At 39.0% G+C, this 15,920-nt stretch overlaps 1 protein-coding gene across 1 annotated transcript in view; it reads left to right on the top strand.

Moving 5' to 3' along the window:
* The window catches only part of stt3b (STT3 oligosaccharyltransferase complex catalytic subunit B), a 116,785-nt gene that overhangs the window by 86,866 nt on the left and 13,999 nt on the right, over positions 1 to 15,920 (top strand). Inside the window, exons 8-11 of the mRNA XM_087978587.1 lie at positions 5,564 to 5,612; positions 11,765 to 11,919; positions 13,920 to 14,131; positions 15,291 to 15,478. Of these exons, the coding sequence (XP_087834713.1) occupies positions 5,564 to 5,612; positions 11,765 to 11,919; positions 13,920 to 14,131; positions 15,291 to 15,478 (604 nt within the window). The remainder of the gene's footprint in view (positions 1 to 5,563; positions 5,613 to 11,764; positions 11,920 to 13,919; positions 14,132 to 15,290; positions 15,479 to 15,920) is intronic.

A 15,920-nucleotide genomic window follows, 5' to 3' on the forward strand; every position in this document is an offset into this window, starting at 1 on the left:
AATGATTAAGGTGGTGTGTTGCCTCCTTGGTACCAGGGTCAGAGATATGGAACATCTGTAGAGCATTCTGAAGTGGGAGGGTGAACAGCGAGAAGCTGTGTCCATTTTGGGTCCAATGTTATAAGAAGAACGAAAAATTCGGTCTTGCAGGCAGGGTTTAGGGAATTAGGTAGGAAATTGAAAACCGGATTCAAAGGTTGTAATAGAGTCATATTGATGTACAGCACGGAAACAGAATCTGAATTGCTCTTGATATAGTGCAGTGGTGAGTATAGGAAGATAGAGCAGATGAATGCATGATTGGGGGGAATGGCATAGGAGGGAAGACTTAGGTTTCTAAGGCAGTAGTGGTACCATTTCTGGGAAGGTGGGAATTGCACAGGTTGGAAATGTGACCTGAACTTGCAGTGGGGCCAACATCCTCCATAGGGGTCATTTACTAATGCTGCTGGGACTGACTGAAACTAAATTGACACCAGGATGGACAGGTTTTTAGAGGGGAAAACAGCTGAGATGGAGTTAGAAGCTCAAACGTGAATGAGTCTAGAAAGCAGGAAACATTATGCCAGATAAGAAACAAGTAAGTTTTGCAAGGCCAAATGGAATATATTTTAATGTATGGAGCCTGAGGAATGCAGTAGATAAGCTCAGGGCACAAATAGGCATGTTGAGTATGATATCATTAGGTGCGACCGAGACCTGGCGGAATGACAGGCTGGATTGTCAGCTAAATCTTCCTAAGTGGTGTATTCGGATGAAATGGAGGGCATGTAGAAGGAACAGTACTGTTGCAATAACAAGGAATGAGTTACAGTGGAGGGATGATCTCTTGGATCATCAAATTAGGCCAAATTGATTGAAGCAAAAAACAAGATGGACAAGAGCACTGTTGGGTGTGTAACATTGGCCTCCACACAGTCAGAAAAAGAAACTATCAAACACGTAATAAAACATTAGAAAAGTATGGGAATAATAATGCAATAACAATTTTAAATACCCAAATACTAACTGTGGTAGTTTTAATGTGCAAGGTAGCAGCGAATAAGAACTCTTAAATTGCATCAAGGAGAACATTTTCAGTCAATCCACAGAAGGCCCGATAAGGGAGGAGGCAGTTCTGGATCCAGTATTCAGAAGTAAGCCCAAGCAGATGTGTCAGTAAGGGAGCAGTTTGGAGGTAATGATCATAATTCTCATTTACAATAGTTGTGGAAAAGGATATTTCTAAAAGAGTTCTAAACTGGAGAAAGGCTAATTTTACTAAGATGTATTTGTTCCAAATGGACTGTGAGTAGCTATTTGCAGATAGAATTGTGTCTAAGCAGTGGGAGGCATTTAAGGAGCAAATAATGAGAATACAGGGCCAATGTGCTCCTATAATGTCCAGAGAGCCCTGGGTGTCGAGGGATGTAGGGGGTAGGATTAAGAAAAAAAAAGAAGCGAATGGCTTAATATGTTAGAATTCCTTGGGAAGTATGAAAAAGGCAGGAGTGAATGTAAGGAAAATTGGGAAATCAATGGAGAAGCATTGGTGGGTAGAATAAAGAAAAATCCTAAAAGGTTTTTTTTAAATATGTAAAGACCAAGAGATTAGCTCGGGAAAGATTAGGCCCCATGGAGTTAATCAGTGTGTGGATCCAGAAAATGTGAGCCCAGTCCATGAATATTTTGCGTCAGATTTCATAGTAGAAAAGAACAACGTGAGAAAGATATCAGGATGTTTAACAGTGAAATACTGTAAGAAATTAATATTGAAAGAGAAAGTACTATTGGATTTAGCAGCTTAAGAAGTGAATAAATCAGCAGGCCTGTGTGAAAGGCAGCATTTCCTCTAAGCTGTGAGATATGCAGCCACTCAGAGTCCTGCACCCGTTGACTGGTATGCCAGTGCATTGACTTCTGATTCCAGGCACCACTGCCACACATGGACTTCAGAGGTCTGCTCAGGAATAGTTGCAAGGAAAGTAAATGGATGTATCCCAGGCGATTGACTGAGATCAGGGGTGTATCACGGGTCTTAGCAGTAATTTTCAAATCCTGTCTGACCACAAGTGAAGAACCAGAGGAATGGAGAACTGTTACATTGTCTCATTATTTAAAAATTAGAGGTAGGAGTTGACCTTCAATTACAAGCCAGTCAGCAATCTCAGTGAGGAGGTTATTTGAAAAAAGTCTAAGGGACAGAACATAGTTGCACTTGAAGAGATACGGAATAATCAGGAATAGTCAGCATGGATTTGTTCAGGGTAAGTTGTGTGCCAGAAGTCTTGATGAAGGTAGTGGATTTGATATGGTCTACATGGACTTTAGCAAGGCTTTGATAAGTTTCCTCATGACAGACTGATCAAAAATAGGCTGGGATGCAGGAAACAGTGGATGGTGATAGAGGAAAAGTTCCTATGCCTCGAAGACTGTGTACTTTGGCTCTACAGTACTCAGTGATGGGTCCCTTGCTATTTTCTTGTATATTGGCATGTACATAACTGCCACAGAAGGTCACTAAGCCAAAACATAAAATGTTTTCAAGAAGGAAGCAGATATATTTCTTGTAGCCAAAGGAAGCAAAAGGATAGGGGAGAATGCAGGAACAGGATACTAAATTGGATAATTGGCGTTATCATATTGAATGGCAGAGCTGGCTTGAAGGCATAATGACCTACTCCTCCTTTATTCAGTGTTTCTGCGATATAGATTTAAGTGTGCCATTGTAAGATCAAGAAGTTTGTGGATGACACAAAAGTTGTTGGGGAAGGATAGCAGCAAACTGTAAGTAAATATTGACAGTCTGGTCAGCTGGGTAAAGCAATGACAAATGGAATTCAATCAGAAAAAGTAAGGTGGAATACATATAAGGAGGACTAACAAAGCAAGGGATTACACTAAGAATGGTAGGACCTTGGAAAGTATTGAAACCAAAGGGACTTTGTGGATATGTCACATTGCTGAAGGTAGCAGGGCAGGTAAATTGTTGGTTGAGATGGCGTATGGGATACTTGCCTTTACTAGCTGAGGCATAGAATACAAGAGCTGGGAAGTTTTGCTGGAACAGTCTAAAATTTTGGTTTGGCCATAACTGGAGTAATTGCTCTGGTACACATTTATAGGAAGACTTAATGCACTACCAAGTGTGCAGAGAAGGTTTACCAGGATTTGACCTGGATTGGTTATCTGAACTATGATGGAAGACTGGAAAATTATGAGGTTGTTTACTTTGGAACAGCAAAGATTAGAGGATACCAGATAAGGGTATAGATAGAGTGGAAAAGAAACCACTTTTTTCCATTAGTAAAGAGATCACTGACCAGGAAGTGAGGGAAAAGGTAGAAGGTTAAGAGGACAGTTGAGATTTTTTTTTTCACTTGGGTGGTGGGAGTCTGGAACTCACTGCTTGAAAGGATGATGGAGTCAGAAGCTCTCAAAATGTTTAAGTAGTGCTCAAATATTTAATTTTGTTGCTATAACCTTGAAAATTATGGGCCAAAAGTTAGTGTAGTCAAATCTTCATGGACTGGCACAGATGTGATGGACTGAATGCCACCTTTCTGTGCTGTAAAAGTCTGCGTCTATAATTAGAGGAGTGTGAATTTATGATTTGTGGCGAGCCATGCAGAGGAAATAAGAGAAAGAACTCTAAGCAGTAAATGGTAACGACCAAAAACACACTGCCCATGAGTTTAATAGATGTGTAAACAAATAATGATTTGCCAAAGAAATGATATGTACTTGAAGGAAATATGCTTGCAGCACTCTGGGACTGGGCTGAGGCGTGGAAGAAAAGTAGAACTGACCAGGTAGATCCACAGAGAGCCGGGATGAACGTGATGAGCTGAACGGTGTCCTTCTGTCATATACAGAAGTGAATTTTAATTGAGATGATGTGTTAATAGTAAGACCTTTTAATTTGTGTGAAAGAAAGAGGCTGTGAATTTAAGAATAATTGGCTATGACAACATACTTTTATATCTTGTGATTATTACATTTCTAATTTATCATTTGATGAACAGCTACATAGGAGAAGATGCTAACTGAAACTTAACTAGCTTAAAGCAGCCAATAATTCCCCTTGGAGTTAATATGTGGGATATCAGTCTTGATTTTGAATTGATTAATTTTTGAAGCAAGTAGGCTAGAACAATGGCAAATGTTAGAATTGCTGAATGTCTAGAGCATTTTAGGATCAATTAAGTACTTTTGAAGTGTAGTTTTGTTTTAGTGTTGGAAATTTGAAAGCCAGCTTGTACACAGCAAACTTCCCCACAGCACTGCGGTAATTTGCTCTTATGTTGTTGAGTGAGGAATGAATATTGACTAGGTCACCAGAGATGCTGCTTATTCAATAGGAATACCATTCATTTGGAATCTTTCATATCCACTTGGGCTGGGTCCTCTGCTAATGTCTTATCTGAAAGACAGTCACCAAGCTCTCCCTCAGTACTGCATAGGGGTATCAGCCTTGAATTCTGTTCTCTTTCCCTAGAATGAGTCCTTCAAGATGTGGGGACAGAAGGTTTTAACTGACACTGACATTAAAGTCTTTGCAAGACATGAGATTAGATTAGATTACATTAGGTTAGATTCCCTACAGTGTGGAAACAGACCCTTTGGCCCAACAAGTCCACACCAACCCTTCGAAGAGTAACCCACCCAGACCCATTTCCCTCTGATTAATGCACCTAACACTATGGGCAATTTAGCATGGCCACTTCACATGACCTGCACATCTTTGGACTGTGGGAGGAAACCGGAGCACCCAGAGGAAACCCACGCAGATACTGGGAGAATGTGCAAACTCCACGCAGACAGTCACTCGAGGCTGGAATCAAACCTGGGACCCTGGTGCTGTGAGGCAGCAGTGCTAACCACTGAGCCATTGTGCCGTCTCAACATAACAGGAGATGTTTCCTCCTGTGCATGGGAATTTGTATATGAAGAGTTGAGTAACGAAGGTGGATACATGGATGAATATTGTCATGTTTCACAAAATTGTGAATCAAGAAGTAGGAACAGAAAATTTTTCTTGGCTTGGATTAGAGTCTTGTAAGGTAAATTTTGTGTAGTTGAAGATTGCCTTGTTTTTCCTGAGGTAGAATGTCTTGTGCAGCCATATTTTGAATTCCTTTTTGCTGGGTGATGGTAAATGGTTGGAGTTGCAATTTTTCTTTTGTGATTTGTCGTGTTCCAGAACTATAGGTTCATTTTGTGATGGTGTTCAGTATCTCCTTTTAAAATTTATAATGAATTTGTATCCACCTGATTACACGGATGTCTTCAGTTTGAATTTAAAATGCGGTCGGCTCTGATATAATGTAATAGTTCTGTTCTCGCATGATCTTGCGTTATAAGAAATTAGAGCAATAGTTGCACATTCAAATTAATGGGGCCAGAATCACATTTTAGCCAATACAGGTAAGGAAAGTTTGCGTTCTACAAATAATGATCTAAATTCTTCAATTGCGTTAGAGCTAATTCGCGTTGAAGAAACGTGCATTATAGCAGAACCAGCTGTACTACTTTATGAAATGGGGAAACATTATTGCAAATGTTGCAACTTCTTTTGTTCCAGGCTATATTGCCCCGTGGAGTGGGAGATTTTATTCACTCTGGGATACAGGGTAAGGATGTCCAAGACCTATGTATGTGTGATTATTCTTTGAGGGGGTGATGTGATTGAATGGGTTGAGAGGCGGAGATTATTGTATTGGTTTGCATTTATAAGTTCTTCAGTTTTGGTCCAAAACTTGACTCTGTTGCTACTGAACTGCAGAAGTCTCAATGTAAGAGATTAATTGTTTTGGTTGTTTATTAAAATTTTTAGATTCATCAAGAGATTAAGATTTGGTATTTATAATCTTGATTATTGCACTGAAATTTGCAAGTAGCAAAAGCTGATTTAATTGGGCAAATCTAGCTTTATTGCTCAAATAGTCAAAATCTTGTGACGGATAAATTCCTTTGTGTTGTACTCCAGTGGCAGCAGGTCATAATTCTTGCAGTGCTATTGGGTTTGTAGCAATAAAAGATATTTTTAAACACCATAAAATATTATAGGGCCACTCAATAACCTTTAACTCTGGCGTACATCTCCTTCAGTTCACTCTTCTGGAATATTAATTAAAATGGTTGCTATGTGGATTTTGTTGGCAAACTAAACCAACCACTAAGGGATGCACCCCTCTGTCTTTGTGGGGCAATTAGCCAATGGGTGCATGCAGGAAACATGTGCTTATTCTTTATTCATACAAGGAATGGAAATGCTACCACCTAGAAATCATGTTGATCTTTGTTTTTATTGTAGTGGTGAATAGAGAACTTGATGAACCTGTTATGACGAGAACTGAATTTTCATTTTCTCATTCTCCTTTAATGACAGGATTGGAACCTTAGTGTAGAATTTTAATGAAACTGACCTGATTGCATTAAGGGAAGCAGTACCATTGGAGTGATCTTTGCCATAGCTGTTCAATTGCAGTGTCTTCAGGTTTCATGACCAATCAGAATGAGAATGTGATGATGACCTTTGCCTGTCAATTAAGCTGTTTCTGTTGAAGGGACCCTCACAGGATTGAGACTGGCTCCATTTCAGGAAATTATAAATGAAAGTTCAGCAATCAGAAAAATAAAAGCATGAAATTGGTAGACGCCAACAAGTTCCCTGATGATTCACTGGAGATTGTGCTTCACGTTGTGAGGACCATAGAGAGGCATTTCCCACAGCTGGGAAGAAAAGGACAACCTCTCAAATAGAGAGAGTGTGGCAGATAAAGTGAGTAGATGAATATGGTCCTGTGCTGTAGCGTTCATTGCTACAAGAAGCTCAGTAACTTCATGAGGGCAGGAAAGTTGACATGCCAGTTGTCTGGCATTCACCTGCACTGTGCACAGACCAACAGATCTTACAGCACCAGTCATACTGCTCTCACTTGTTCTCTTGGCACCCATTCACATCCCCATCCAAATGATTCACCCTCATCTTATTGCAATATCACATCCATTCCTTGTAGTCAACCTCTATAACAGTCATTTCATTCTTGCCATACAATCCTATTCTCATACTCCTGCCCCTGTTTATTTCGTCTTGCAGGAGAAGAGTGCAGACCTCCAGGGAGTGACAGTGAACCAGGGTAGCCCTCCAGTCATAGCTATACCATGTATTGCAGAGGGGGCCAAAGGCAGATAGGTCTCCTGATCCTGATGGCTTGCATCCTAGGATCCTGAAAGAGTAGCTACAGAGATAGTGGATACATTGCTTATAATTTTCCAGAAATCCTTGGATTCTAGAGAAGTTGCAGAGGATTGGAAAACTGCCAGTAGCTCTATTGAAAATGGGAGGGAATCAAAAAGTGGGTAAATATAGGCCAATTAGTCTAATGTGTATTGGTGGAGAAATATTGGAATCAATTATTCAGGAAGTAATAGCAAAATATTTGGAAAATCATAATTCATCAAGCAGTGTTGGCATATCTTCATGAAAGGAAGATTGCATCTGTCTATTAGAGTTTTTCGAGAAAGTCTTAACCAGCCTGAATAAGAGGGCATCGAGTAGATGTGTTGTATTTGGACTTCCAGAAAGCATTCAACAAGATATCTCTCAAAGGTTAAGCAATAAGAACCTATCATGTTGGAGATAGTGTATTGGCATGGATAGAGAATTGGCTAGGGGAAGCCAAGAGGTTTAAGCAAGCATTGACACAATTTGTACACATCCACCACCAAAGCAGTACAACAGAGTTTGAAACGTATGGGGACAGCAGGCAAGCTTACCTTCAATATCGCAAGGAGTCCACGATAAAGCAGAAGGGCAATAATCCAAGCAAAGTCATCTGTACAATATTGCTCTACATGGTGACCCCTCCTAGGTCAGGGGCTGGATAATTACAGATGCAGTTGTCTTATTGAGAACATAGAGGCAGTGGAGTTTGATTGGAAAAGCAGTGAATTGAGAAAAGACAATTTATCTGAAGAGTTGCTCTCCTATCTCAAATTCTGTCTCTCTCATTCTGCCTGTTCCAGCTCTTCCAAACACAGCATTTGTTCCCTTGACCTTGCTGCCACAGGGCATAATATGAACTGGAGTCCTGGAAAGAACACATCTAGTTCTACTCAGCCGAGTACAAATGCTGAAATCAATTCTGGAGGAATAGCAAAACGTGTGCGCAGTCCTGTACATCTTCGGCACCTCTACCATCAATGTCATGATGTCTCAGACCAAGTGTGTACTTCCATGCATATGCATTGAGCATATCAGCAACGCCTGCACACATGTCTCACCTTCATCCAGATAGAGGAAATCCAAGCCTTGAGAGTTTACCAAAGTGCAGAAAACTGTACTCCAACTTTTGGTTGGCAGAGAAGTGAATTTGGATTAGAGCTTACATGCTATCTCCTGCCAGAGTCTGCATACACAGGTACAGATGGAGCAGTCTATGGCAGAACCTAATGGGCCTCTAATCTGAGAGGGCCAACAACATCTCAGCTGTAAGAGTAGAGAAACAAGCTACCTGCTGAAATCACAAGTTGGTATAACCTAGAAGTTAATTGGAAATGGAAGTAAATACTTGGGTGTTTATAGCAATGTTATTGCTCTGGTATATTTGAAGAGTTTAGAGTAAAATCAGGTGCTTTCTTCCACATCTCCATTGTCTAGTTAAATTCATTGTTACCCTGAACCATCCAAATGGAAGTTAGCCTAGAGAATGTTGAGATCATAGTGGAAGACAAATAAATGGTATGAATGAAATGGAGAAATTATTGACTACGTAAGTAATTTGGTTTGAGAGAAGAAAACAGTGAACTCAGCATAATTAGATTATCTGAGTGAGGTCTGGATGAGTCTACGAGGGCTTTTCAGGCAGTTGGTTCAGTAGTCATAAACATCACTTTCAAAGACATCGGAACAGAATAGGCTATTTGACCCATCAAGTTTGCTTTGCCATTCAATAATATTATGGCTGATCTGATAATCTTCAACTCCACTCTGTTTGCCTTTTTCTCATAGCCTTTGATTTTTACTGATTTAAAAAATGTATCCATCTCAGCTTTGGATATATTTAATAACCTAATCTCCTATAGCTGTCTGCAGTGACGAATTCTACCAATACCCTACTCTCTGAAAGAAGAAATTCTCTTATCTTTGTCATAAGTGGGTGATCCCTTGTTTCTATTATTGTCCTCTAGTCCACAATGGATGCCCACATAGGGAACCACAGTTTCAGCACCTACCCTGTTAAGCCTACTAGGAATGTTTCAATAAGGCAATTTTTCATCCTTCTTAACTCCAATGAGTACAAACCCAACTGACTCATTCTTGCCTCACACCCAGGATCACTATCGTGAACCTTCTCTGGACTGCCTCTAATGCCAGTAAGCTTTTCCTTCAATAAAGGAACCAAACTTGTTCTTGGTATTCTGGGTAGTAGGAAGTAATAGCCTTCCTTATTTTTATACTTAATTTCCTCTGAAATGAAGGAAAAATTCCATTTGTGTTCCTATCACCTGCTGATATTGTATGCAAGCTTTTTGTGAACCCCAGAATTCCTCTGCTACAGCTTTTTGTAATCTTACGGCATTTTAACAGTACCAACTCCTCTATTCTTTCTGCCAATGTGTATCATCTGACTTTTTCTCTTATTGTATTCCATCTAAGTTTTTGCCTACTCATTTAACCGGTCTGTATCCCTCTTTAGACTCCATCATCCTCAAACTTGCCCTTCCACTTGTTTTATGTCACCTTAAACTTGGCGATAGCATATTCCCTATCCTAATCCAAGTAATTGATATATATTGTAAATAATTATAGACCCAGCATTGATCCCTTCACACTCCACTTGTCACAGGTTGCAATCCCAGAAATGCCCCCCAAATTCTAACTGCCTTCTAGTCAGGTCCTGATCTATGCTAATATGCTGCCATCAACTTATCTCCTTAAGTAGCTATGTGCAGTACCTTTTTTGTGTGTCCCTTTTTGAATAAGTGTGTTATGTTGACTGTTTTCCAATCATTGGAATTTTTCTAGAGTAAAGATTCTTGAAAGATTACTACCATTGCACCCACTATGTCTGTAGCTAATTCCTTTTAATTTCCTAAAATGTAGTCCTTCAGGTCCAGGGAACTTATCACTCTTTAGTTCCATTAGTCTTCCCATTTAGTATTTTTGGAATGCTGTTATTGTCTTCAGCTGTAAAGACTTGGGTCACGTCAAGCTCCTTCAGGATAAGAGTAGCTCTCCTCTTCCTTTCCTGCAGCTCCAGTTCTTTGTACTGAGTTCTGCTGTGCAAGGTACAGAAAAGCACTGTTGAACAGTTTTGCTGATGCATATTAAAGAATGCCCCTGAGCTTTCCAAGCAACTGAATTACATCTTTGGCCACCTAGAGGCTTGCTGAATTATTATTTCTCAGCTTCACATATATCTTTCCTTTGACAAAAAGCTTTGCCACTAATACATTTATTTAGAGGGTAGCCCTTCTCTCCAAGAGGCCATTTGCTTAATCTGGAAATGCATAGACCAATAGGAGATATAACACGTACTGAATGAAGGCTTCGTGGCTGTGTGTGGAATATTTGCAGTGATGCATGCAATCCTTCAAGTAGTCATGTAGCTGAATGTTAAACTTAACTAGTTGATCTGAAGGCATCTCTGATGTCACATGTACAATCACTGACTTCCTGCATCTGTTGCTGTGATCCCATGATTGCAGAGCCAAGAATTTTCAAGTTCTGATTGATCTTTCAAAATGGCAAAGTAAATGTTTGTGTTGGTCTGAAAAACATTGCACAATCACCTGGGAAATCCACTTTTTCGCACCAAATAGTGGAATCCTGCAGATATCACTAGCAAATCCATGGAAGAAGCTGAAAGCAAAGAAATTCATGGAAGTTAGTGACCTCAATAGCAATTGTTGTGGATGACCACCATGTCCATTGAGAAGGGGACCTTACTGTAGGAAGATGCAAGTGCTGGTAATGATCTGTTCGAAAGCCTGAGCCTCTTAACACGACACAGCCACAGTTATGTTGAGAACTGATTCTGGTCTGGAATCCCTGCGCTGGTAGCGTTGCCTTCTTAAATCTAGAGTTGGGTCCTATCTCTTCCGACCTGTGGCTGAGGAGAAGACTGCACTGTTGATGTTGTTGTTTCCACTTTCCTGATCCTCTGCAGAAGTCCAAAGTCAAGCAGCATAAACTGACCCATGCTGTACTGAAAGCTGACCAGAAGTACAGATCTAACAGGGTAAAATTTAAGGTAGCAGAAATGACATCAAAAATGTTAGAAATCAACTGTAAAGCAATGAAGCGCATTCTTCAAACAAGCCTGTAAACAAAAGCCATTCACCTAAGCAATGACACGAAGTATAGCATTATTTTAGTGATCAATGGCTTTCCAACCTGTCAATTTCACAGAAGCGTCAGCACCTACTGCACTACTGATAACTCCTTGGCAACCCTAGTGAATTTCTCAGCTCGGGAAGCGAATGAGATTGTGTTGACCTAAGTGCAGACATTAGGGGTCAGGAAAGAAGTTGAGTACGAGCATCTGATATGATACTAATCTACATCCAGGCTCCAACCTGCCAGCTGAAGTAATTGGTGTAGTTTGCAAGTGGACTCAAAACACTTTATAAATGCTTTGTTTACAAAATGCAGACTGCTAATACAGGCTATGGTACCCTCCTTGCATTTGTGTGCATTGAACTTTTATGATCCTGTTCAGTGTTTATATTGTTGAAATGGAACATGTATAAATGAATCTTTGTTCTTTTTCTGTAGATACGCAAAAATCCATATTCCCATCATTGCTTCTGTATCTGAGCATCAACCTACAACATGGGTTTCCTTCTTTTTTGACCTTCACATATTGGTCTGCACTTTCCCAGCCGGCCTGTGGTTCTGCATCAAAAACATTAATGATGAAAGAGTATTTGGTAAGGAAACCTTGTTTATTTTTAGATTAAATGTTAAATAATTGAAAATGCCACAAGGTAGAGCTTGCAGTTTAACCACTTTAAGCATTCTACCTGGAGTTACAATTAATTTAAATTTAACAATAATTGTTTTGAAGAATTGTAATTGTGAAAAATACAGCTTTGAGAGGATGTGCAAGTGAAGAATAAAACAAAAGAAGCTTCACATCAGGAAAGGTGATGACCTATTGTTACAGTATTCATCCAGAGACCCAAGTACTGCATTCAAAGCTTATGATGGAACGAAATGAAATTTGAATTCAATAAGTGTGGAACTAAGTAGTAATCACAAAATAATTGACAATTGTTGGGAACAGCTAATGAGCTTTAGGGAAGGAAACTTCCATCCTTACCAAGTCTGCTCTACTTTGACTGTTTCTGCAATAATTGTCCAGGCTACTTCTACAATGTCTCTAGTGACTACATAAGAAATAAAAACAGCAATATGATTGACTCTTAACTGCTCTGTGGGCAATTAGGGATTGCCTTAATCAGTGATGCCACATCTGGAATTAATCTTTTTTAAAAAATCAATTTGTAGGTAATGCATTGGGCATGAGTAGTTAGAGAGCCAACTTGCTGTTTTTATTTCTTATGTAGTCACTAGGGACATTGTAAAAATAGCCTGGGCAATTATTGCAGAAAGAGTGCAAGCTCAAAATATCTGTAATGATATTCTGAATTCAGTCACAGCTCAGTGGAAAATGGTGATTAATTGTAGGACTAGAAACATTGGACACCTTATAAAGCTGGAGGTAATTGAGCAAGGATAATTATGGCAGTGTATTTGAATGCAAATTGTCCTGTTGATTTCAGGTGATGCATAGTCAAAGAGCAGGTAATAAAATAGGATAATATGAATAATCAACAAAAAGAATGTTGAGCACTTGTATCTCATTCTATCATTTTTTTAAACTTCTGTTTATTCACAGATTCACAAAGGGCACTGAACATCTCACAATGTTGGTGTCTAACATTTCTCATTTCATAGTATTCTGCGAGTAGGATATTGGCACGCAATGTTAAATTTTAATTTGGAAATGAAACTATGAATATCGATGTGAATCTATATGTGTCCATGTGTGTGAAATAAATCTGCATCGAAGCTTAGTGAGCAACATGATCATTTACATAAATTTAAAGTGCCAGATATAATCATCTCTAGTTCCAAACTATTGCCCACTTTCCATAAAATGAAATCAAAGAATTTGCGATAAAACAAATGCTCAATCACCTGCAAATTGAGAATTTGAATTTCTGTATTGCAAATTTGAGCTATCTCATTGCTTGATGAACAGTTATGCCCCAGTACATACTCAAGGAAGGAAGATTTATAAGACTTTGTTATCTGAAATAGTTTAAGTTTGATTAAACTGGGCCTGTCATTGTATGACAAGAAAACGTTATTGCACAGTAGAAATCTGAAAATGTAGTATTTTCCTGTTCAGAAGTACGTGCTATCTGATTTGTTTATGATGAACTGTTTTCTGGTGAACAGAACTGCATTGAAAAGCAGAGGAAAGATGTGGGGAAGTAAAGAGCATGCGATTGAATGAATTGTTAGATTTCCCCAATTAGTGTTTTTTAAAATCTGAAAATGCTGATTTATTGAATGAGATGAAGTTTACATTGCAATTTGGTTTTTGTAGAACTATGATTAAGGACATTTCTATAGATCCTGTTTTGAGTTATTAAAATTAATTTTAATGTTATTGCCATCATTTTGAGTATAAATGTTTCAATTTGGTAAATTGTTGAAGTATGCTTAGTACAGATTGAACCCAATCATTGTATCTATTATAGCATAAAATAACTTTTGCAAGTACAGAACATACTGTTGCTGGGATGGTTGGTTTTCAGAATGCAAACTCTAGAATAACAGGGTTTTTATTTCTAATTTAATTTAAACTTTTGTAAAGTTATGAATGTAAGCTAATACCTGTGACCTGAATTCTCCACAGTTGCCCTTTATGCAATCAGTGCTGTTTACTTTGCTGGAGTTATGGTGCGTCTGATGTTGACTCTCACCCCGGTTGTCTGCATGCTATCTGCCATTGCATTCTCCAATGTATTTGAACACTATCTGGGTGATGACACACAGAGGGAAAGTCCACCTGTTGAGGATAGCAGTGATGAGGATGACAAGAGGAATTCTGGAAATCTCTATGATAAGGTAAAGGACAAAGATACATTTGAGACTAACACTAGTTGTGTGTTCTATGCAGAAAGGGAGGTTGTATTTCAGCTGTACAGGGTGCTAGTGAGGCCACACCTGGAGTACCGCATGTAGTTTTGGTCTCCTTACTTGAGAAAAGATGTACTTGCACTAGAGGGGTGCAGAGGAGATTCACTAGATTGGTTTCAGTGTTAAGGGGGTTGCCTTATGAGAAAAGACTGAGTAGACTGGGATTATATTCATTGGAATTTAAAAGAACGAGGAGATATCTTTTGGCACTGCTGCCTCACAGCACCAGGGACCCAGGTTCGATTCCTGCCTCGGGTGACTGTGCAAACTCCACACAGGCATCCCCATGTACATTAGTCAAAGGTAAATGGGTCTGGATGGACTACTCTTTGGAGGGTTGGTGTGGACTTTTTGGGCCGAATGGCCTGTTGTTTCCACACTGTAGATAATCTAATGTAATCAAATCTAAAGAGTTGCTGTTGGATTTATTTATATGCCTATTTAGCTGGTTGCTCCAGTTATTAAAACTTAGTCTCACTTCTACAATTTTTATAAAGCTCTCTCAACATTTCATACACTTACTTGCAAGTTCAAGCCTGCTTAGTCCGGTTGCCAAGTTTGTTTTGTTTCTTTCTGCAATGTATGTATATTATGTGCTCTTTCTAAACCATAGAGTGATTGAAGTGTATGCACGGAAACAGACCTTTTGGTCCAACTCGTCCATGCCAACCAGATATCCTTAATTAGTCTAGTCCCATTTGCCAGCATTTGGCCCATATCCCTCTAAACCCTTTCTATTCATATACCCATCCAAATGCCATTTAAATGTTATAATTGTACCAGCTTCCACCGTCTCCTCTGGCAGCTTATTCCATGTACCACCCTTTGAATGAAGAAGTTGACCTTTAGGTCTCTTTTTAAATCTTTCCCCTCTCAAATGTTGTAGTTTACACAGAAACTGCTGTTTACTAATAAGTTTTGAGTAAAGGTTTTTCTCCCACTAGGTACCCAAAGTAACATAATGTGAAATGGTAACTTCAAAGTGAGAGTTCTTTTGTCTTGGGATATGGCAATGATGTGCAAGGTCTCTTACCCCTATGTTTGTTTAAACTCTATTCTGAGCATTGTTTCTCATTGATTGCTGTAGGCTGGCAAGGTGAGAAAGCATGTGTCTGAACAAGAAAACACTGAAGAGGGACTTGGTCCAAATATCAAGAGTATTGTTACGATGCTGATGTTAATGTTACTGATGATGTTTGCTGTACACTGCACCTGGGTGACTAGCAATGCATACTCCAGCCCAAGTGTGGTCCTGGCATCTTACAATCATGATGGGTATGTCTTCCCTTCTCATTTATCATTTGTCATTTAGGGTAATATGATTTCATTTGATTGTTTGCTTGTGACATTTTTAATGAAAGTGTAATGGCAATATTTAGTTTATACTACTCAGAAATGTACTCTTTTACAACTTATTTCTGAACTGTTTTTGGATTTCCTGAAATAATCACTGTTCTGAATTTAAACATTGCTGCAAAGAGACATGAAGTCAATTCTATTCATCTTGTGCTATCAGGATGAGGATGCAAAAAAAACAGCATGAGAGCATATTTCTTATACTGTCTAAACTGGTTTTCCTCCCTTTTAAAGTGTTTAGGTTTTGTATGATAAAGCAATTATTTTCTAGGCTTTCAAAAGTAAAGTGAATGTTTGAATTATACTTCAAATGTGTGCATCTGTTGGAATTTAAAAAAAAATGTTTCTTCACTTTGTGGCA

This window comes from Chiloscyllium plagiosum, unplaced genomic scaffold, assembly GCF_037043375.1.
Source record: "Chiloscyllium plagiosum isolate Xiang-an unplaced genomic scaffold, Cpla_swu_hap1 HiC_scaffold_34, whole genome shotgun sequence".
NCBI classification, from domain to species: domain Eukaryota; kingdom Metazoa; phylum Chordata; class Chondrichthyes; order Orectolobiformes; family Hemiscylliidae; genus Chiloscyllium; species Chiloscyllium plagiosum.